Source organism: Notothenia rossii (assembly GCF_949606895.1).
Source record: "Notothenia rossii genome assembly, chromosome: 1".
NCBI lineage: Eukaryota > Metazoa > Chordata > Actinopteri > Perciformes > Nototheniidae > Notothenia > Notothenia rossii.
The window spans coordinates 23,353,939-23,378,623 of NC_136912.1; the positions used below are offsets into that span (position 1 = coordinate 23,353,939).

At 42.6% G+C, this 24,685-nt stretch overlaps 1 protein-coding gene across 11 annotated transcripts in view; it reads right to left on the reverse strand.

Annotated features, from left to right (window-relative positions):
• The window catches only part of dlc1 (DLC1 Rho GTPase activating protein), a 94,594-nt gene that overhangs the window by 8,250 nt on the left and 61,659 nt on the right, over nucleotides 1–24,685 (reverse strand). For 5 of the 11 annotated variants that reach the window (XM_079657028.1, XM_079657023.1, XM_079657024.1 and 2 more), the window contains exons 6-10: nucleotides 9,574–9,645; nucleotides 7,777–7,873; nucleotides 6,604–6,667; nucleotides 2,640–4,294; nucleotides 1,679–1,858 (exon numbers count right to left, since the gene is read on the reverse strand). In XM_079657028.1, coding sequence (XP_079513154.1) covers nucleotides 1,679–1,858; nucleotides 2,640–4,294; nucleotides 6,604–6,667; nucleotides 7,777–7,873; nucleotides 9,574–9,645 — 2,068 coding nt within the window. Of the gene's footprint in view, nucleotides 1–1,678; nucleotides 1,859–2,639; nucleotides 4,295–6,603; nucleotides 6,668–7,776; nucleotides 7,874–9,573; nucleotides 9,646–16,164; nucleotides 16,464–18,083; nucleotides 18,186–24,685 lie in introns of those variants that run through there. The other 6 variants (XM_079657026.1, XM_079657025.1, XM_079657022.1 and 3 more) reach the window with 5 other exon arrangements.

Here is a 24,685-nt window from a genome sequence, read left to right on the forward strand (position 1 = left end):
TGGACAAGTGGAATTTGTTTAGCTCTGCAGCGCTAAATCACATCCGGACAGAAATAGACCAGCTACCCAAATGTGTTTTATGTGTGCAAGGAGGAAACCAAGCAGCTGTAGAAGCCTGTCTCCAGGTTTATGAGAGGGGAGGATAAACAGGGCGTAGGATGTACCGACGGGTGTCAAAAGGGGAGGGTCCCACCATTTTATACATCCGCACAAAGTGTCTGTCTCACTGTTTGTTACTTTGTGTGTTTGTGGGCTTGGGAGCAAGTGAACACCAAGTCTATAACCACAAACCCCAGAGTTGAAACATCAGCTCCGACCGTTTCACAAGAATGCACCCACAGATTTATGGCTGTGAATCTATCTGCATGGGTGTGAGTGTGTTTAGCAGAGAGACGCTATGTGTGACTCAGGACAGGCGCGTCTTTGTAGAAGCCGTTCACAAGTCTTAAAACGGATCTCAGAATTACAGTTTGGGAAAAAATGGAAAGGAAGCTTTTTAAAGATCCGTTCCCAGAATTCTGAATATGTATGGGCCTTCGGCGGCTAACAAGCGGCCTCTGTCTTTCAGAGAGCCTCAGCCTGTCATAAGACCATCATAACGCCTTCTGTTCCTGTCCTAGGGAAGGCCTCGGGTAGAAGAAATAAAGAAAGTGGGAAAAACAAGAATATGATGCGATTTCTCACTTTATTTTCTTAAAACTTTTAAAATTGTATGACATTTTCCATACATGTTAGAACATCTGTTCTGTGTTACTGTGATCCTGTGTGGTAGATGTATTTAATATTTCAAAAGTTTTATGTTTTGACTCGGAAGAATGTCCAGTATTCAAAAGTTCAATCTTGTTTACATCACTTATATTTTGGACTGCTTTTCCTTTAGGGCTCCCCTATCACATTTCCTACAATTATGTATCTTTAGCCCCACATGAACTGTAAACTGAAAACGGTACTGGAATCTGGAAACAGCTTATATATCTATGTACATTGTAATTACAGTATATACAAACGTTTGTATATACATATGTCTGCTTTTCCTTTAGGGCTTCCCTATCACATGATCTTTCTAAAATACTTTTACCCAGCATCTAACTTCCGACAAAAGGGAAAGATGCAAAAACCGAAGGCAGAAGTCCAGCGGGAGAGAACTGTAAACTTGTAAAGCGGATACAGTAACAAGGAAGACATTATGTGCCATTGGAGAATCACAACCAGATAATAAAGTAAGGAAAGACTGATAGCCGAGAAGTGATACAGAAGGTGGAGGGATAATGGCTGTGGACAGATCCTTCCAGCCTCCAGCTCTGGTAACACCATGCGTGTGAACTGCTATGATTGCCCCGTTGAGAAAAAGACAATGTACGGCCCCTTCCCAGCAATTACGGGCCTGGGAAAAGAATGTGAAACCCAACCTCTGTGGACAGCCGTCGCCATACAACAACCTGCAGATGGAGGGGATCGGGAGACGGGTGGGATAGGAGTTGGATTGATGGTTTGCTAAGTGGAAGTATTTGATGGCATCATTTACAGTAATTAATTAGCCAGACACGTATGGCCTCATGCAGGAAAAACAAGCTTTAAAGTTATATTATAGGTTGAACAATCACCATATGAAGTCCCCCTATCCCTAATACTCCCTGTTCCTTACACAATAAATATAATTGTACTGTAGTCCACTCACCAGCTGAAGCCATGTTTGTTTGTAGGGGTGTGTCTCTCCAGCAGAGCAGTGAGCTGTAGCAGAGAGAGCTTCTGGAGCAGATTCATCTGTAGCACAGACTGGCAGCTAATCTGGAGCTGGGCCGACGCCAAGCTGGGCCGATGAGAGTTCTGGAAGCTCGGCCAGCGCAGTTTCTGTGGTCTGGAGAATGTTCAGGGAAACGAGAGGGAGAGAGCACAAATTGAGCTGTGAGATGTGATTAAAAAGGAGCAGTCAAACTCTTTGGATCCGCGTCATGCTTTTGTGTACACATAAACTTAGAATCCAAACAAAGCCACACACAGTTGGTAGTTTCACCTGCCAAGTGATCAGTTAAGGGATTACAGGGGTTTATGTGCACATCAATCAGGAGATTGTCTTAAAGGCTCAAAAGTTGTACACCCCCAGAATGTAATTCTGCCTGCGGATTCCTGAAGGAACAACAGGCGTGCCCATGGAGACCAAGCAGCATTCCAGAATATTCAGCACCATTACGTCAGGAGAGGAGTCTCAGCGTGTCCCCATGTTTATCCCTTGCTGTCACCGTCTATGGAAAACTATGTTTTGTCGGAGCCTGAGTGTTTGTCTTTCTATTGTTTTGTTGTCCTTGAGCATTTCAGGCATTTAGGTAATGTAAGGCAGGAGTTTTACAGAAGAATACTAAGAGCATGAGCTTGTTTGTTTGAAAGGTACTTGACTCTGAACACTAAAACGTAGTATGAAAAGGTTATAGAAATGTAGTTTTTTTTTAGTCCCTATAATGCGAGAGAAACGTCTTTGAATGTGCCGTTACAAAGAGATGAAAACTAAGAAACCAATATCCTAAAACCATGGCTAGATAAATGAGTGGTAGGTGAGATTTTATTTTCTGTCATCATTTTTGTCAAGAAACTCATGGTTATCCTGCATTAGTAAAAAGACAATATAAATGTTCTTCACTGACCTGCTGCTTCTGGTTAGAGACGCGCCGACCCCAGAATCTCTCCTCTCTCTCATCCCCTCCTCCCCCTCTCCCAGCGGGTTTCCTGTGCTGTCTTGGTCACTTCCGTTTTCAGTCTCCTCCAGCCGGTTCTGCAGAGGAGAGGATGGGCAGGGGGAGGCAGAGTCCAGTGCCGAATCCGAGTCTCCTTCTTCCTCTTCATCCTCCTCCTCCTCCTCTCCGGCCACAGCCTCTGACCAGGCGTTCACAAAGCGCTGCAGACCGCTGACATGTTGCAGCACTTGCTCCAGTTTGCGCTCGTCCCCCTCCTCCTCCTCCTCTTCCTCCTCCTCCTCCTCCTCCTCCCGCTCAGTGTAGGGGACGTTGTCGTAAAAGCTGAGCCGGCTGTCGACGGATCCCTCCGAACAGTGCCGCTGGCGTCTGCTCTGCCGCCCCCTGAGGGTCACCGAATTCCCGTTATCATTCCCATTGTTATTGCGTGAACTCCCATCCTGGAGGGCTTTGGGGAAGGTCCCAGGCTTGTGACCTTCTGGTAAGTAGAAGAAGATCATACCCCCTTCTCCCTCCTCTTCCTCTTCTTCAGTTCGTCTGCTATTGTCTCGAACACTGCAGTTGTTCCTGTGGTTCTGCTCATCAACTGTCATCCCACTGCTAGCTTGGCAGGGGATGGCTGGCGCAGATTTGGGTGTGGGTGTAGTTTGTCGATCTGAAGCTTGTTGGGGAAGGCTGAAAGGATCGAAACCCTCCAAATACATCCCGCCTCTCTTACTAGAGCCCGCCGCTGTGCTGTGGCTGCGAGCGCGAGTCACCGGGCTCGGCGTGCTCACTGCACTTCCACTACTAGCTTCCGATTGGCTGCTCCCAGTGCTGCCGTTGCTGGTCTGTGTGGAGTAGGATACTGAGCGATTCCGGTTGAGTGTCATAGTCTCAGCGGGATTGCACTGGTGATTGAGGTTGAGGTTCATACTGGAGATGTCCACACAGTTGAGCCTTCGCAGCTTGTCATCATCCAGACCCTCTTTGATGACAGGCTCACTGATCTCTATCTTCCCCCCGCTGACGCTCCCCTTCTTCTTTCTCTTGGAGGAGGTGCCGCTGCGCAGCCGCAGACTCTCCATCCTCTTGAGGAAGGTCTTTGCTCTTGAGCGTGTGCTCTTGCTGCTGCCACCTCCTCGGTCCAGACCACCTCCTAGTCCTCCCATGCCTGTTTTCACATCAAAGGTGAACTGTCCGAGTGTCTCCAGGGGCGACGGAGGCATCCCATCAGACAGAGAGTCCTCGTTAGCGCATCCTGACCCGCCTGTGCCCGAGGATGAGCACATGCTTGCTACAGAGCTGGCACGAGTGGCGCCGGAGGCTTCATTTTTCAAGGCGGCACCATGGCTCTTCTCTTCTCTCCCTACACTCTCGCTGCTGTGGATGGAGCCCACTTCCGGCTGCTCGCTGAGGTCGGTCAGCACACTCTCTGAACTGTTGGCTTCGCGCAGGGTGAGCTTTCCTTTCTGGGATGCCTCCTTTGGGAATGGGGGTAGCACAGCATCTGCTGGTAGTGAGGAAAAAACCTCCAGCTCCTCCATACGGGACCAGCGCTTGCTGTCCCTCTGGAAGGTCCAGCGGCCACTGATGGCACAGGGCTCGTCCTCATCGGAGTCCTCGCTCTGGAGAAGGGAGAAGGAGTGGATAAGGGACAGGGAGCAAGAAATAGGAGGAAGAGATGGAAAAAAGGAGAGGGAGGGAGAGGAACAGTTAGAGAACATTATGCATTGCTACGTTTTCCATTTCTTTTCCAACATTCCTCACCTTGGTCCAGGAAACTTTCTAGAGTTATGGAATTTATTTTATAACTGTTGCATTTGCCCTTTGCCTTGGGTGCATTCACGTGTGCTTTCCAAATGTATCTATGTTTTTGTAAACTATATAAAATATACTTACGGCTGTAAAATGCCCCACAACCTAAGAACCTTTACGAGATCATTTGATACGGAATTCTACAATAGTTTTATACAACATCATCCTAAACTGAGTCGCTGTGGTTAGGCGTATGACCAGCCAGCAAACAGGATTCAGCTTCTTCCCGACAAAAGATACGAAGACAAAAAAGTGACCATTACTGGGTGCCATGCAATTTCACAAAGTGCACACACCTCCCCCAGCTTGGTTAATCTATCTCAGGCCCTGGAGGGAGTTCAGGAAATTCCATTATGACCCCCATAGTTTGTAGTGCAGCCGGCTAGACTGGGGTCGCTCCCCCCTACAGTGTTTATCCCCCCTGTCTGTGTATATGTGTACACACACACACACACACACACACACACACACACACACACACACACACACACACACACACACACACACACACACACACACACACACACACACACACACACACACATTAAGTGTGATACAGCGTCAATGATACACTTCTATTGTCGTTGCTTATTCCTTATCTATGACAGTGACATATATACGCTTTCAAACACACTAAGCTGGGAGATTCCAAAAAGCCATCTTCACAGATCCCAATCCAAGTGGTGGACCAAACCACACGCCAAAATGTAACCACTCATTTATCTTTACCTTTCTGAAGCCCTATTTTTAATCTTACAGCTAAGAAAGCAATAACCTTAGAGGGTTTAAAGCAATAATTAGAACCCCCTTTACACATATGCCGAGAAATGTGTAGTTCAAAAAGAAAATCCATTAAAAAAACGGTCAAATTCACGAAACTCATGCTCCACTAGCTGAGTGCCAGTGTTCCATGGGCTTCATATACTGGCATCCTTAATTATATGTTCGCAGTGGAAACATTACGTAACTTAAAATAAAAAGTCACAGGGTTTTTGATCTATCAATGCGACCATTTATAGTGGACAATAGCAACTTTTGGGACATTTTCAGATTCCAATATGTTTTTTTTTATTAGTTATGTTGGTTGGAATGTGAGATAGCTGTACAGAGAACGTTGATTGGCCAACAGAGCGTCAAGCATTTATCAACATTCTGGATCTTATCCTCAAACCATCAAACCACCAAAGCATTCACTGAAACGGTGGGAGCTTTGAACCTCACAAGAAGTCTGCAGAAGGAAAACTATGTATTATTACTATTGGACAGATAGAAAGAACAAACCAAAAAAGAAGGGATGGAGATTTAAGAGAGAGGGAATGTTAAGACACGAGGAGATCAATGCATTCCTAAGCTGTCTAAGGAGGGGGTTGTCATCCTGCAAAGATGGCAAATAACCTCTTTGACTCCTCTACTCTTGTTGACTCCTGAAATGAAAGGTGACACAGAAAGGGTCATCCTAATGAATACCACCACACACAGAACAAGGATGTTACTATGTACCACTTAAAGCTGTTTGTGAAATAAGGTTAGTTTGTAGAAAAACGAGCAAATCTTGTCGCAAAGTCAAAGTGTAAGTTAGTCTGAATGGTTTACTTCAAATGTGCTAAAACCAGGATATACACACAATTATCACCATTTCTTCCAAGAGGCCTGTTTCTTTGAACGTGTAATCTAAGAATGTGGTGTTTGAGGGAGTTGGCACTCAATCAAATACATCTATTGAGTTTGATCACATACAGGCCATGTTGGGTTGTTCGTTCTGCAAGATTGCGACAAAGCAGCAGTCTAATTCCTTTTATGGTGAGCCAGAAGTATGAGGAAGCATTTGAGAAAGAAGGGGAGCATGCCTTGAGTAGGGGGAGGTTCTGGTGAATGCAACCCCTTCATTTAGACATTAAAGTGATCCTCCTTCCCCCTAGGGTCCTCTCAGCCCACTTGATATAGAAATCAACCCAACAGGTGCCTTCTCATTAAACCAGACGAGAGAAAGACCACGGTTTCACCCTGTGGCCAACAGTGAACCGACGTTTGAGGTGAGGGAATGCAATTGTGGTTGAGGAGGCTTGCATAGGGGCTTTTCAGAAAGGTGTGGAGTTAATGTGTGTGCATGTGCGCTTACTCTTTTTCTCTGCGGTGATATCTCCAGTCTCATCAAAGCACACTTGTTGAGGGTGTTCAGTCTCCTGAAAACACAAAAACACACACACATGCAACATTAGACACAATTAAAATGGGACTCTAAAATATGCTAACCATCTGCTTTTTCCTAAAACACAAACCTCTCATCACCAAGAGGCTGTATGGTGGAAGAAAGGAGGAAACAGAAGGACGAACAGAAGAGAGGAAGAGAAATAAAGAAGGGGAGCTTGGCTAATGAGCTGCTGAAGGATAATCTCCACATGAGTGGGAAGATAAAGAGAGGAAGACAGAAAAGGAAAGCGCAAGGAGAATGAAATCTGCTGGAGTAGTGACGAGAACTTGGGGAGGGGACAGAAAGCTTATCCCCCCGGCCACCTGGAGAAGGGGAGAGGGTGGTGGCTGAGTCCACCCTCTAGAGAGCTCTTAGGGCAGATCATGTAACAATAGAGAGATGAAGGGATGGGAACTGGGGGATAGTCTGGGTTGTGGGGAGGGGGCTGAAAGGCTGCCAACAGGGGAGACATTGAGATGATGGCTTCCATATGTGTGGGGGGGGGGGGGGGGGGGGGACGGGGACACCTGCTGTGGTTTATTACTGAAAGTCAGTATTTGATGAAGTCGACTCCATTAAGTAGCTATCAACTTTCTGCAAATATGCTAATTCATATAGCTGGGGCACCAAGTAGGACGCAAGCTAGTGCTTTTCAATGATACTCATGGCGTTAAGGTATTTTAAACATAGACTAACTAACATGTCGGAGACTTAAAACAACTTACACGATGAAAAGAAAGACTGCAGAGGGCGTTGCGTGACCGTAGCGTGCTGCAGTCAAAGGTAGGAGTGAGATATGTGCGTGCCAGGACGATACAAAATGACTGAGGCACACACTATCAAAGACTGAAGAAAACTACGAGCAGGAGATATGGACAATGAGAGCTCAATGCAAAGGGAAGCGGAACAGTGCATCTCTTCAATGTGCTTATCGTGTCATTATTTTATCTCACTTTCCAAAGCATGCCTCCTTTTGAAGTCATGCTCTCACGGTTTCATTTGGGAGAAAACAAGAGATGGAAGACGATTTACAAGAAGAAGAAAGGCGCATAAGATCAAAAGAAGAGAAAATACGTATGAAAGGTTGACTTGTAATCTCACCTGCAGAGAGCCTCAATGGCGTCTCGATCGAGGAAGTCATGGTCCCTGGTGACTGAGGAGATGTCGATGGGGAACAGGGCATCTAAACAGAGAGGGTCTGGTTAGTGTGGGCATCTTCCTGCCGCTGATTGGATCAATGTGTTCAGATAAATCTAAAGATACAACCCCTAGCCTCAGAAAAACCCACCCACACTAACACCCACCAGGGCCTTCCGTCCCACCTTCTCCCCCCCATACAGCCTTGATGAAAAGCTAAAAGAGGAAGTAGCGTCTTAGCCGACCAAACAAACACAGCTGCAGCTTTCAGACCCGGCAGGCAGGGGGGATGTGGAGCACAGAGGGAGAGAACAGGGGATTGATTGAAGAATGACAATAGGTACTCCAGAGCTGCTCAGAGGTCCCACTTCCTTTTCTCCTTCTCCCTCCCTTCTCTACTTCATTAACAGAGTCACTTATTTACTCAGTTGCAGCGTTATGGCACGTAATATCATTGGATCATAAAGAATATTTAAATAAATGGGTTTTAAGATGTTTTCTGGAATGTGTGGACCCAACCCAAAATAGGAATCTCGCATTTGTGGCCCCGAGGGGCGTTGTTGATAAGAAAATGCTGTTCAAGGGACGGCAGATCTTTAAGCCTACTGTAGTGATTCCGGCCTATCAGTCTGCTTATCTTTAGTGGGGCAATAGTCCTGACAGCACAGACAATAGAGATTGTGCCACCGATACAGGGGAAGGAAAAATGTGTCATGCCTCGGCACAAATTCCTACTTAGTGGAGACGGCTGCATAACCAACCAGCGATTTGTTTAAAATCTGCACAGTGATTGATTGCCGTTTGCACTTTTGTGTTGCTGTTGGTGTGTCGAGAAACAGTCTCATCACCTGTGTAAAAACACAAAGAGCCTTCCGTTCCAATAGGAAACCTTTCACGGTTAATTGGCAACAAGCAATGACCTGTTGACAATGGTACCTTGGCCCTGCTGTCATCGTCATGTAGTTACATGAGGGCAACTGGTATACCTACGGCCTGCCATAGTATAGTTGAAGTTATATGAGTGTAAAGAATGTTTGATGTGTTTCAGTGTGTTTATTTAAAACTCAAAGATCAGCCAGGGCATTCTTTCTTAACCATATGTCATTGGATAAGTAACTTTAGAGGGCATAGAAGACATGTTTTGTGTTTATTTTAACAAGGTAAGAAAGACCCTCGGTCCCAAAAGAGTTACTCTGTATGATACATTTTGGTTATTGTTTGGAATATTCTTTGCTATGGTTAATGTGGCTCTCTCATAGAAAAAGTAAAGCACTTGTGCGAAGGAAAAACCCACCCCTTACTCCTGAGGAATGTTTTGATGTATGTGGTATGTAAGCATGCACAGGCACAAGTGTGCATGTTGGTGTTTTTTGTTCTTGACTAACGCAACAGCAGTCTTCTAGATGAGCTAAACATCACCAAACAAGTGCACAATTTGGTAGTGCAACAACTATTTTTGTACACAAACAAATAGAAAGGTTCTTCTTTTATGTGATTTCAAATTAATAATAATTCTGGAATGTGAGTTGTATTGATGACCTTACTTTAGTAAATCTGCCTAACCGACTTCAGTTAAGATTGTGGTAGTGTGGTTAAATGAAAGCCTTTGAAATAACTGAAGTCATAACATAGCTTTTAAAATCTGTATGTCACCATTTGCCGTATAACTGTGGCTTCCCTAATAACAGCATACATTTTGTATCTTCATTATTGCCAAGTAGGCCGTAAGAGAGGTTGGGGGTATCTCACGGGGGTCCTTACCTTCATACAGCTGGGCGTACTGTGGAAACCCTGCTGCTCGGAGCCAGGTACAAGCCTCTTTGGCTTCAATTTCTGCATAGGAAAAAGTGGAAGAAAACAAACGCACATTAGTTATTGTTACGGAGACCTGAATAAAACATATAATTAATGTTTGTAATAAAAGCATTCAAAACAAATCAGCTTTTTTTCCTTCACTAAAGCCTCAATTGAAACAAAGTTTGGAAAAATGTTATCCTCTCAATATATCAAAGTTAGACAAAACTCTGGAACTGAGCACTCCAACATGCTAGCAGCTTATCGAATGTGAACCTCTTGACCTTATCAGCTATCTTGCAGCCGTCACTCTCATCTCACATGCTTCTAAAGCTAAAGCATCGTTCGTGCAAATTGTGTTAACCCCTTCACACGCCGAGTGTGTGCCACTTAAGCTCCTTATCCAGGTAAAGCGGTATTTGTTGTTCACACAGAAATCTCCAACAGAAAAACATCTGCAAGAAGACTTTTCCTAAATGGCACAACTGTATCCAAAGATATATCTATATGCTATTTAACAATTCTTGTTTGTTATCTGAGATAACGTTTTTTACAACATATCATATTTGATGAATGCAGTGCTGCCCTCCAGCTTCTGTTTGTTCATGATGCCAATATGAAAAAGGACAACCGTTACATCGGTCTTTGATTGAGATGCATGGAGGAAAGAGTTTACAATTATATATCAGATGCATGTTTTGTAAGTCTCCATCAATGTCATTACTAAAGTCAAACATGTTCAGAGTGCTTGTCAAACACTGCTGGACACACATTTCCATACTTTCTTTTCAAACACAAGGTGTGACATTTGTGCTTGTTGTGCTAATTACTGACTGCATGTTGAGGTCCACTATGTGAGAGGAGCCATGGTGATCCCAATCATTAGTGAAAACCTAGATGACATGTGCCAAATGGCTGCCCAAACCATAGCCTCCCTAATTGCCCCATCACCCCCAGAGACAGCAGTTTGTAGTAGAAGGGAGACGGACAGAACGATGTCTCCAGGCCTTAAGGATCTGATTTTACAATCTTCTCCTTAGTGGAATGACAGTAAGTACAAATGTAGCACAACCTTGAGAAAGACTTAAACAAAAGCAGTGTAACAAAGGCAGGAAAGGCACTGGTAAACCATGGACGAAAGTGACACACATAGAGAAAGAATGCAAAGCATGCAAGCTTTATACTTGCTAATCCCATTTAAAATGTGAGAACTGTGTTAGAAGTCTGAAATGAAGGCAGGGTAGTTAAAAGTTTCCATTTCAAAATTCTATAATCCTTGCATTTATAGTAATGTCCATTGGAGGTGCTCTGTTTGGCTGATCGTGACTGAGCTAATAGTAGCTAGCGGTAAAGATGCAGAGAAGTTTATTTTTATTATTTTATACCACCAGCAGTTCCACCTTATTTCAAGGCTTAATTGCAAAAATACATAGTTAGATTATTTATCCCAAGCTTAATAACAGAAGAACAAACTGCAACAAAAAATACTAAATAAACTGTTTGCGTACCTTGATTGAGAATTAAAGAGATAATAACAATGTTTTACAAAGAATGCCAATAAAGTGAAACCATCAAGGGAGAATTTATTTAAACAAAAGAAATGTAACCATAAAGTACCGTCAGAAAGACAGACAGTTAGGTCACTAGTAGACTACTGCTGCAAAGGATCTGGGCTCAACCGTATATGAGCATTTACATACCAACAACAAGCCTAGATGGCAGACAAACCCACTAACAACAAGGTGTGACCCGAACAAGACAGGGTCTCCCCTCTGCCACTGCAGGGGTAAACACTCCAAAAGCAACCACTCTGACATCAGCGTGAACCCAAGTGTCACGTAACACATTTACAACCATGTTTCAACACTGATTTATTTGACATATGAGCTCTACTTTTCCTTGTGGATGTGAAATCTCTCAGAAGCTGTGTCTAGTGGGTGTGTTGAGCCTACTATTTTTGGAGCGAAGTGAACTTAGAAAAGCGTAAAAAGCAAGGGGTAATTATACCAACATTCTTGGAAGCAAGCACCGCATAGCTTGAGATTCTTGTGTTTGCTTGTGTATCAAAGTGTGTTTGACTGTGTGCACATGCTAGTCAGTGTGTGTTTGCAAAGACTGACCTCATGTTTAAAGACAAACCACTCAAAAGACAGTAAAGCTATTCAAATGCAAATTGGACATACAAACACGTGGTTAGCTTTCCACCCCCAAACCCCAAAAAGAGGGCTATGGCATTCATTAAGATCCTTTGGAGGGAAGATATCCAGTGACACACACAATTTGGCTAGAATGTGTGTCAAATCTACTTTAGAGTGACATAATGTGGACTGGGTGTGCCTTGAAAACAAAAATAATGACAACCATATTCACCAGGCAGATGGATACAAGTGAATAATATTAGTCTCTGCACTGCAGTGTATCTCCTTTCATTCAAATAGGGAAGCAAGAATTTTTTTTTACCTTTTGTTTGGCTGCAGGAAATGGACAGGGGCAGGGGGCATCTGGCACAAACAACCTAACAATAGAGCTGCACACAAATACAGTCTTGTATATGTGGAACCTTTATAACAGTTGGATCAACAAAGCCTTAATAGAGGTTTACAAGAATATCCAAGGCTGATAAAAATGTTGTCCGACAACACTCACCTACTCCCTTACATAGGTTTGCTTTGATAACTTGAGATTCGTGGGTGTATTTGATTTTTTGTCTTCCTTTGCTGTCTACCCCAATTCCTTAGCCCTCGCCAGGGAACTACCTCACTTCCTTTTCCTGCTTCCCTCACAGGAAGAGAGCCGAGCGGCGCTGCAGTGGCCGCCGACCACCCGGCTGTAAGGCCCTGCCTTCGTTTGTTCCTGGCCAGATAATAGGCGGGGAGGCAGCCAAGACAAACACTGGCTCCGGTGATTGTGTGTGATTGCTTACCAAACGTCCTCATGGCTAAAGACAGCTACAACACCACACTGGACAAATGTACTGTATGTCTTACACTAAGCTCTTATAACCAGTCAAATATGAAAGCCAGATATGATGACCACAGAGTCATAGAATAATGAAATACATTACGTTGATAGTGATAGTGATATTTAGTCTATATGTGCCAAGTTGGCTGAAGGACAACTGATTACAGCTATGAAACAAGTCAGTTCAAAACCAACATTACTACAGTACTGCAAGTACTTCATGTCCTGGCAAACTGTTTATGCAACAGTTGACCATAAAGAGCAGCGCATTCAGCACACATTGATTTGCTTGTTCAGATTTAGTTTGTTCATGCAGTAACAACTGTTTGAAATCTAAGCAGAAACAGATACATTTTGTTGTTCCAAAATGCAAAGCAATGCACCAGACCTCGGGGCCTTTTGACCCCAGTGACTTCATGCAACGGACTAAAGGAGGCATAAGACATCAGCAGCACTACGCTAAAGAACATCTTTCTCCTCATGTTACCATTTATGGTTGTAGCCTCATTGGCTTTGAGTGTAACTGACACAATTAACAGCTGGATAAATTGAGATGTGATCCTGGGCACTGAACAGATCTGCTGGTACGGCTAAAAGAGGTCACACAGGATGTCTGAAACACGTCCGTCAGGTGGGTCGGAGACTAAACTGGTCTTATAACTAGAAAGAAAATAAAGATAATAATCTCCGATAATGTAAAACATTTTCCTCTAAATGTCATACTTTGTGGACCAGGAAAATCCCCTCAGTTGGAATTCAAAGATGGCCGAGCACTAGCTCTAACTGATGTGAATAAGCAAAAATAACACAGTAAGATACCCTCCTCCTCAGTGGAAAAGAAAGATGAGAGCGATAATGATAAGATATCATTACTAAAAAGAGCAAAGCCAATGCTAATAGAGATTTTATATGGATCATAAACGGCTTTTCTCCTGGAACTTTTCCAAAGCTGACCTGGTGAGCTGCCAGTTTGGGTTTAACTTTACTCACTGCCCAGCGCAATCGACTTCTAAAATGATCTGTCTTTTCTCTGCCCTTTTCCTTGCTCTCAAACTGGTCTCTTCGGCCCTAACTCTCTTCTTATTTCAATCCTGCTCGGCCTTCTCTCCTCTCCTTTCCTGTGGCAGGAAATTCTCACAATTGCAGGCCAAAGTTTCCCTCCATCGCAGGAGGCAGCGGGGTCTGGCTTGGCCAAGCTTGAATGCTCAGCTCCAGAGGGAGTTTTTCAGCAGCAAGCAAACAAAGGATGCTGCTCCCCACCTCAAAAGCTCTGCTGCACACATGGCAATCTGGAGGTCAAGAGTCTTAATACAGTTATCACTACTGGGGCTGGGGCTTTGAAGTTGGCAGATTAAGAAGAATGCTTGACTAACAACTGTTGTGAATTGAGGTGGCTTATCTGGAATTACCCGATCGTCGCAGGGTCTCAAAGTGCCGAGTGTAAAACAAGCCAAAAGGCAGGCCTAGGGTTCTTATCAACTCCAGGTCTGAGTGGCTCATTTCTGAAGGAGCTGCAAAGTGGGTCTAGACAGGTGATGTGATAACCCAGGGTAGACTATGTGGCTCAGAAGTAATCTACAACAAGCAAAGCCAGGAGCCTGGATGCGGCCAATATTTGTCCTTAACCTCAACACGGACAAGGACAAAATCCTGATGTGTCCGTGAACTTGAAGAATGCACATCTGCTTGATTCATGATCTTTTATGTATGAACGCAATGTCGTTAACAGCTTGAGTCTCTATAACAGCAGCAGGGCAAATGGAGAAAACTTATTTTTTAACCTGACAAATGTAAAATCCCTCCAGTACTGGAATGCAAAGATGGGCCATAACACATTTTCTTCCTGATGGGTATCATGTTTTGTGATTCTACGGTTGAGACAGCTGGGGTTCACTGAGAAGGGTCTGGCTATTAGCTAAGTGAGACGATGCCAGGAATATCGCCATCTGGTTGGCCACAAGCCATGCCCCGTTTACACATTCTCACACACACACTCAGACACACAACAATAATAAGGTTATTACCAATGGTCCATTCCAGTTACAGAGAGAGGCAAAGATTCACGGACACATACACACGCAGACCCACAGCTGGCCCAGATGGATCATCACAGAGCACACCCCACAGGCCCCTCTGCTCCCTGATGACAGATTTATGCTCACACAGAGGGCCCTGGATCAGGTGACCAGACATATCCAGAGCCCCTGATAAGCTTTCCACAGCCAGATGACAGCCTACCTGCCAGGAACCCCCGCTTGATAGCTAAATGTAAACAAATCCAAGGACAGCCTGTTACATTCAGCAGAGGGAAGGTTACAGCAAAAGTGAACATATGCGTCTTCTCACAGGACAAGAGAGAAACAGTGTGCCAGTTGGTTGTAAATCTTTTAGATAAGGCCCCTGGTCACTTCCTGTTTCACAAAGAGGGCAGTGAAGTGAGTTTCCTTCAATTGCGCCTCTCCCAACACGTGCAATAACTATTAAACAATCTACTCCCATCTTTGGTAGAAAATAAGGAAATAAATAAAAAAGACATGAAGAATGAGCAAGTTCACAAGTGCGGTTACTAGCAATTCTGTAACTGGGCTTTTCCTTTTGTTGCAAATGGACTCATTGAGGTGTGTAAGTATTTTTGTCAAACAGTGATTAGTAATACAGTAAGTAGTTATTGTAGGTTTGGTTCATTCACCTCTCATCATAATGGCTGGATGTATGTGTCTTTGTGCACGTCCATAATGGTTATATGGCTCAACTGAAATCTACTGTGCTCATATCTCCAGACCTGAGGTGGCTGATAAGGACCTGTGTGTGGGAGCAAACACTTCAACAGTAAAGACAAAGGACTAAAGCCCACAAAACACACAAATAAGCCTTCCAGCACAAAAAAAAGGGGATTTTATATAGCCACCTCAAATTCCCAGTAGTCTTGGCAAAAGGTCGGCATTACTCAGGCAAAAGGCACAGGCAGTTCAACAAACTGGAGGTTTTGACATGTTGAAGTGTCGCGGACTGGTACGATACCTTCCGATAATCTTTAACGACACAAAACACGACTTTAGGCTAAACATTCCTTTTCGCGACCCTGTTTCCACACACGGATCAAAGTTTTGGATGTAATCCATTTCAAACTGTCGAGAGCGTGCGAAAAGGCTGGAAGCTCCTCTGGGCTCCGTGCGTAAGAGGGGGAAAGATTTCAGACAGAGATTATTCTTAAATCACGCAGGGCCGTGCGTAACTTGGGAAAAGTTATAGGTAAAAGAAACACGGGGTGGGGGTGTTGGTGAACAGGGGTGAGGACACTGGAGACGCGGAGTTCTGCGTAAAGCGGGGAGATTTCTTATCTGACAGCCCGCAGCGCTGCGCCGTAAAGACGACTTAAAGACTGTTTTACTTGGAGGTACAACTAAAACAAACCATTCAGAGGCTATACAATTTAAAATAACTAAAAATGAACAGACTGCAGACTGCGTATTATCCATTATCAGTGAGCTTTACACCTCCTGGATAAACAGGAAACCGCTTTAATGTATGGCCACATTTCCTTTGAATAGAAAACTATCCAAATATTTGATAAGATACATTTTAGACTTGACTTACGTGTTAATATCATGTTGTAATGTCTCAGATTTGACCAGCCTCTGCATAAACCAGAATCCTGGCTGCGCTCCGTCAGGTCTACTCCACTGTTAGAACGAAGCCCGCATGATAGATCCAGCGCACAGATAACTCAAACTATAGTCGGTTGCAGATGTCCTCTGACCGTGGCGCGGGACAGTAGATCCATGGTAAAAAAAAAAACGGATTTGCCTGCGATACACGAAATTCCACAATTCTTCAAATCCTTCCAACACTGCGAGTCCCTGAATGAAGCGGTCCCCAGTAGGAATGTGAATGGAGAGAGTAGTGTGATTCAAGCTTTAGGAATGGGCAACTCTGCCGTGGCTCCACCCCCACCCGCTCCGCTGCTCCCCACCTGATAAGGAGCTGGAGGCACACCGATCCCCTCAGAACAACCTCAGGGAATCATTTATACTGATTATAATATCATGTCATCACATAATATCAAATCGCAGTCATCATGACACGAAATAGTCTCTTTCGGTTAATTGTCTGCATTGTATTTAACTTCTGTTCCTCTTTTTATTATGTGTTCGTAACTATTTTTTTACGAACTGATTTGACTAGTCCAAACGTTACCAATATAAATCGAAAGTGATTAACTGTGCTCCCCATGACTCTTCTCTATTCATTCAGCTCCTGCCTCGTCTGAGCCTCAACCGCCTCCCTAATAGGCAGCAATTCACTCCGAGGTTGATTCCCATTTTGCATATCATTAGAAAATACTGAGACAACGGAGAGACGCTCTTTTGTGACTCAAGATTAGTCTGAAAAGCGCAAGTGGCGCAGTGAAAAGAGAACTGTTGCAGGTATGGTAATGCCTGAGGTCCTGCCCTGTGCTTGGCGCGCCTAACGCACGTTCACCGCGCACAGGTTGACTCTACAACCACAACATATTTATTCCTGGAGGCAGATTTCTTTTTGTATTAAGTCTTGTTCGTGTTCACACTTTGATTGATAGCAATATTTATCCTAATATCCTAAAACATCTATAAACAAGGCAATACAATTACTATAATTAGAAGTTGCTGTTACAATTGGATAAGTCTACATTTGCCTACAGGGATAGTTTATATCAACATTTTATTTCTTACAATCCATGCCTATAATTTTGATAGGAAATGTGTTGAAACCTCTGATTATTTTTCAGATTTAAATGTGTGTGCCAGTGTGTGTAATGTCACACATTACTGATTTATAATAACAGCCTGTCCACTTTTCTTTCATCCAGTTTTTCTGAAACCCACAACGACATCAGCGCTTGGCATAAGCCAGCTCTGTGTTATTTCCATGGTAACACATAGGCACTGAGGTGGTGCAAAAAGAGAAAGCCAGATGAGTAACAGTGAGGCAGAGACATACATGTAATCCAAAGCATGGGCAGCAAGGAGGGAAAGGATGATGCAGAAAATCCTGGCTAACTGTGCAGTCTGAAGTTGGCTACCACCAGTTCCAGCTGACTGAGGAGTCAGAGGTGAATCACCACACAGACATCCTGCCAGCTATTACAAGGTAGAGAAATAACAAGGATAAATGGCATAGGCATCCATAAAATGTCAACCCCAGATGGGAATCCTTTGAAATGTTTGCCCAGAGGCCCTGTCTGTAAAACAGTTGAAATACAATGGATTTCCATATGCTTATATCTCTAATTGGCGTTGACAGTACTTTTTATGCAACCCAACACCTCCCGAACCCAAGTAAGTATATATTTGGATTTCTGTCTGAGTTCGTTCAACTCAGAATTAGGCGTTTTATTGACTTCAAGCTTCAGTAACTGTTACGATTTCAGGCACTTAGTATGTAGGACCCAAATGCAGACAGGGAGGCAGAGGTAAAGTATTGTGAGATACTTTATTTCCCCATGATTTAGCAAAAATGAACAAAAAGATAATCACCAAAACTCCAGTCGAGATGACAAAAAAACAGAGGACAAAAAATGAAGGAGCTCACGCAGTGAGGAATCAAAAACCAAAGAGTTCCAAAAGCATAGACCTGACAAGACGAACTGACACTGAACACTGGGAGACAGGGGAATTTAAACACAGGGTAACAAGGCACAGGTGGGAACAATCAGGGGCGGGGCTGACACTGATGGGCACAGGAGCCACACGAGGAGTGACAGGTGAAAACAATCAGGGAATTAGACACACCAGGGAACTAACGACAGACATGAAAAACACAGGGAAAAGGACCAGACAATAATCCAGGAGCAAAAACATGACCGCAAACACCCAAACCTAGACAGACAACACTAAAACCCGTGACATAAACCTGGGGGTGTGACAGAAACTTCACAAAGTATAGGCCCACATACTGATATTTGTTTGGCAAAAACACATTGATGTGCAAAATGTGGTTGATTTTGCAGTTATTATTTCTACACACACAGCTGTATGGTCTGTGGGAACCCAAACAGAAGTTAAGCCAATGTCAACAAAACACCAAAGTTAACATGAGCAGCCAAAAATGTGCAAAGCTTTCTAATTAAGATAGGAATACATTCCATGAAAGAGCACGTAAATAATAGTCTGAATCTGACAAACAATGTATAATATAATCTATTGATGCAATTAGGGATATGAACACATTACCAGTATATAAATTCATCCAGCTAAAGCATAAGAATTATAGCATATATCAAATAATACATCAACGGAAACCATGGGCTTATGAACTCATAAACTGAAGGTTTTTATCCTAAATCTGCAACCGGAAGGGAGGGAGCAATATAATTATGGTCTGATAGTGTGTGTAAGAAAGAGAGAGAGGCATAGGGGAAGGATAGAGAGAGAACAAAAAAGCAAATATAGAGAGGAAAGAGAGATTACCAAACAAGGCCAAATCCCCGACCACCCAGAGACTGCACAACAAAACCCCCGTGCAGGGTTGAGGGGGCTTGCGCTCTCAAGTTGTTTTTTAGTGATAGATGCACAATAATGCGAGCGATTGTTGATGAATGTGTGTGGTAAAGTGTGAGAGATCACACAAGCAGACTGCCACGGCTGCCAGTTGCTCTGGGGCAAATGAGTGTGTCTCTTTTGAGTGTCTAGATTTTCATTCATGAAAGCTCGTCAGAGTCGAGCGCTTGTTTGGCTTATGATTCAGATACAGATCAAATACACACAAGTTTAATGAGGGCTTTGGACAAAAGGGAGGAAATGAGGAGCTGCATCAGTGTTACAGCAGGCAGACACGAGGGATTAAGCCTGCATTAAAGGCAACTTTTCCCAGGGAAGAAAACAAACACTTTTACATTTAAGGCATATTACCAGGGACATTTCTGTGGCTTATCATGCGATTCATAGTACATTTTAATCATGTCTCGAGCTGTTCTTAATCATCACTTCTATTTTTAAACAAAAAAAAGCCCAGGTGCGTAAACAATATAAGCCAAAGGAATTTGATTTGGAATAAATAGGCCTTGTATGCCCAATCCAATCCAATCCACTTTATTTATATAGCACATATTAAAACAGATGGTTTTACCGAAGTGCTTCACAGCAGACATAACATTATAATAAAATATAATATTACAATAATAGGTCAAAGGCACACATAATAATAGATAAAAAGGCACATAAGGGCTATGGACAGACAAATAAAAGCATAACAATCGATAAAACATAGCTCAAACTGACTCGAAAGAGAGGGAAAAGAGGTGGGTCTTCAGGCAGGATTTGCCCCATCCACTTGTTGCTGTTTGGTGAAGCTACTGTTTTAGGTTGTAAACTTTACAGTGTGACCTCTGAGATACAGAGGGAGGGGCCGGAAGAGGACATTTGAAGATACAAATAATTAAAGGTAAAAATAAAACATTTGCAGAAAGAGATATAGAAATAAATAAACTATGGCAAGAGTAAACAAGAAAAGACTGAAACGTGAGCGAAAGATGAAAGAGCCCTCCACTGGGCTTTCCTTAGGGTTTACGCTTGCCTCTTCTACCATTCTTAACCCCAAACATCGGAGCCAGGTGAGGGTCAGCCGACGGACGTGTCAGTCCAACCCACACATAAACACCCAAGGCCGTGTCAACAAAGACTTACGAAGAGAGATAACTAAATTATGGGTCTGCAAAGGTCATCGGCCTTTCCTGAAATAGACATGCACATGTTAGGTGTGTGTGTGTCTAATAAACAGCTATAATGGGATTATCTTTTATGTTGTTGAGAATTTCAGATAACAAGGCCATAAATAAAGAGTCTTTCCATAACAGATGGGGAGGCCATAAAGTAATCAAAAACAGGAAAGAAAGGGGATTTCTGTTTTAATTACAATGCAACTTCATATAATGTGTGTCTAAGATTGGGGTTTATTCAGAGGCAAGGTACTGCCACTGTTCTTGAAACACAAATGTAAAATCCTCCAATGACAAGTGTCTTCTGCCTTTCACTGATGCAGTTTCAGGTAATGAGAGAGAGACAGCAGTGTCTGTGCGTGAGAGATAGAGAGAGGAGAAGGGTGAGTGAGACAGAAGAGGGGAATTGCGGGAATTATCTTTTCATAACAGGAATCTCCATAAATAGCTCATCTATGGTTCTGGGGATCAGCCCAATAAGACACTGATTAGAGAGAGAGAATGAGAGAGAGAGAATATGCTTCCATACACACAATGGGGCAAGGAGGAAGTGCAGGGAGACAGAGGCTTGGACCAGCACACACACACACACACACACACACACACACACACACACACACACACACACACACACACACACACACACACACACACACACACACACACACACACACACACACACACACACACACACACACACACACACACACACACACACACACACACACACACACACACACACACACACACACACACACAAAGGAAGTGTGAAGCAGACAGTGGACGAAATGCCTCGCCGACACCCTCTCCGGGCTTTGATGGACTGACCACCATCACAATAGAGGCAGGAGGCTGACACACACGCACACAAACAACAGATTGGTGTGGTAGTACTATGTGTTTTTCATGCAGGTGGTTGGGTTAACAAAAACAAGTGCTCATCCATCTATCATTGAATTTGTACTTTTTGGCCGCAGCAGTAAGTCTAAGCACAAGTACAAAAAAGAGTAAAGCAGGGACATTTATTTTTTCTGGTGATAAAGTGTCCTGCACCTTCACTTCAAAGAGTCTTCAAAACAAGATACACCGTCTGTACAACAGCAGATAAAAGGATCAGCCTTTGTGTTGTTATTTGCACATGCTGAATACTTTTACTACATGAGTACTTTCGAGTACTTTCTGAATGTTTATTAGTGAATGTTTATTTTGGATCTTGGTTGATATCTTGACAATTAGTGATCTTTCTTTAAATTGAGTTCAGAGGTCTTTACGGGTCCATTAAGTATGTAGTATCAAAACACCAACCCAGAACCAGAGTCTGATTGGATACAAACTGTATTTTAACTAATCCATGGGGTTAAGTAGGGTGCTACTGCTCTTTTTCGCAGATCTAATACTAAAAAGGTACATTTATGCTAAGTGGACTGTAAATCTTTAAGCATGACTGACATGTTAAAGGAGTTCAAACAGTGTGTCCCTGTAAAGCGCTGCCATATGTGACTTCTGCTCAACCTTGGATTTCAGACAATGGCAGGGAGAATTATTGGCCAACACTAATGTGTATATGCTAAAGCAAACAGTGTGTAAGTTAACATAGAAACACACACACACACACCCCCCCCCCCACACACCCCCCCCCCCCCACACACACACACACACACACACACACACACACACACACACACACACACACACACACACACACACACACACACAGACACACACACACACACACACACACACACAACCTTTCTTATTAGTCATGGTTGGCAGATTAGTGGTGGTTTTCTTTACGGTGAGAGAGGAGAGGCAGAGGAAGAGCAGAACCAGTAGGCATTTGGAGGTTTTGGCAAAATAGGAAAGAAAAGGTTGACATTCGAAGTTACATTCAAAGTATTAAAAAAGGAAGTAACAAAGTAAAATAATGTAATAGCAAGCATCACACATTACCCAAAAGGTATGTTGAATTAGGTTTCAGATAAAAAGCTAAGATTGAGAGGACACATGGCAAACACTACAGGCTAAGTGTAAGTGGAAACTTCTATTCCAACTTCAAGGCTGTAAAAACTGCTGCGGTTTTACTGTAAACGCTGGTTCTTATTTTCAATAATCTCACTGCTAAGACTCAAAAACAATATTTTAGGGTAAAGTTGTTTCTGGCACAGAGTGAATGAACCAAGCTTGTTTAATGTATTTCTAAAAGCTATAACACTGGAGCAATCCCATTTCAACACATAAAGAGGTACTGTGTGTTAACACGTTTTCTCAGAATTACAAGAGGTGGAGGTCTGCTTGGGAAACCAACTGAATATTTGGGGAGTGGTTAATGATGCCAACCATATGGCTTGGAGAAGAGCACACAGCAATAATTTGAGCTGTGCTGGAAGTTTCCAGAATTCCTACTCCAAACCAAGTGAGGTATAATAATCAGTGGAATAATTACTTTTTGCTCCACAGTAGCTGTTTTTGACATTCAAATAATTGAAACAGTATCGCAGGGCCGGACTGGGACAATAAGTCAGGCCGAGAATTATACACCCAGCCAGGCCACTACTTGTTTTTTTTTTGTGACATTTTGCTGGATTATTATATACTACACAATAATAAACATATGAACAGGGGTTACTATTTAAAAAAAATTGCAAATGTATTTGGGAACCTATCCATGTGAACATATTTTAAGTGGGGATGGACCTCTAATTCTGGGTCATGTCCCTCCGGCAAGATCTTTTTTTAAAGGTTGGGGAAAATAAAGAGACTAGATCTATGGAAACACCCATATGAAACAGAACTGTATACATTTAAATAATTAACATCATAAGAACATGGCCATAAACAATAACATACCATATCCAATATAACAAAAAATTGAAAGTTGTTAATTTATTTATTTTTCGTTAATTGAGTGTGTCTGGGCCCCTGAATCAGCCTCTCTTGTCTCCCTCCTCTCCCCCCTGCTCCTCTTTGAGGCAGCAGCAAGGACTCGTTTGCTCTCAACCAGTTTTAAAAGTTTATCTTACCCTTTTTCACCTATTTAATCTTTATTCATGCATATTTGACTAATCACTCCCCTCTCAAATGGAAATATGTGTTTACATTATGGTTATCAAACCGTTTGAGACCCACTGAGATAACTGACTAAGTCAACTATCTAAACACTCAGTGAGTCCTTTACCTCACTGAGCTGTTGCGAGCTGTAGTTATAAGATCCTCTCAGTCTGACAGTAGAGGACTCTCCCTCCACCTTTTTGTTGAAACAGCTCCTTATATCCGTTAGCGCAGCTAGCTAACAAGATGCTAACAAAAAAATACAAGTAATCGGTGCGCGCTCTCTCTCTCGCTTGCTCGCTCGTGCCACACATACACACACCCTCCCGAGCTTGAATGACCACATAGACCAATCGAGGGCTTTGATTTATGATCGGTATGGAAGTGGCCATGTAGACAGACATTCCCCCTGTGTGAGGCAGACCCACATTTGCACAGTGTTGCGTTCACAATACATACAACAAAAATCGTCAGGCCACTTAACAGGCTTAAACGCCGCATAATATACAATATACAATATTTTTTGTCAATATGACTGACGACCACACTTATGCACTGCTGAGGTAATGTTAATTCATCATTTAATATTAATTCCTGATGGATACATTAGCAAACATCTGTACTGTATATAGCCTATATATAATGTTTCGTTTTTTTGTTTGGCATGTAACATATTAACATTTTGACCTTCTGTTTAGGATGTAAAGGTATTTATTTAATATTTTATTTAAAGATAGACATCTATAATATGTTATAAATGTCTATTTTTTTATATAATACAACATATAACATTTGACATTAATAACATATTAACGTTTTGCCATGTAAAAATGAAATGTTGGGACATTTATAAAAATGTATTCCTTTACATAAAAGTGCTTTCCAGAGGTGTAAGAAGTGATAAGATCTTGTACTTGAGTAAAGGTACAAGTACCAGAGTGTAGAAATAGTATAAGTACTAAAGTATTAGCATCAGAATAGTACCTGAATAACTCAAATGAATTAATATAAAGTGTATATACAGTATGTGAGTGTGTGTATAAATGAATAAATACATGTATATACAGTATACATATATATAAAATAGTATCATTAAATAATGTTGTCAGATAAATGAAGTACACAGTAATAGTCAAGGTTATATTAAATATTCTGCACTTACACCGGCTGATAAGATATTTAAAACGTCTTTTGTTTGTCCTGAAAACTACATTTGAGAATACACACAGGCTATTTATAGATGATAAAACACCAGTAATACAATCTCAGGACTCTTCGATATGGCTTTGATTACAGGATCATTTACTTTCAGTCAACAAATCCTTTGGAAAGACAAAAAACAACTATTCAATATCCTGCTTTACCGCGACCGCC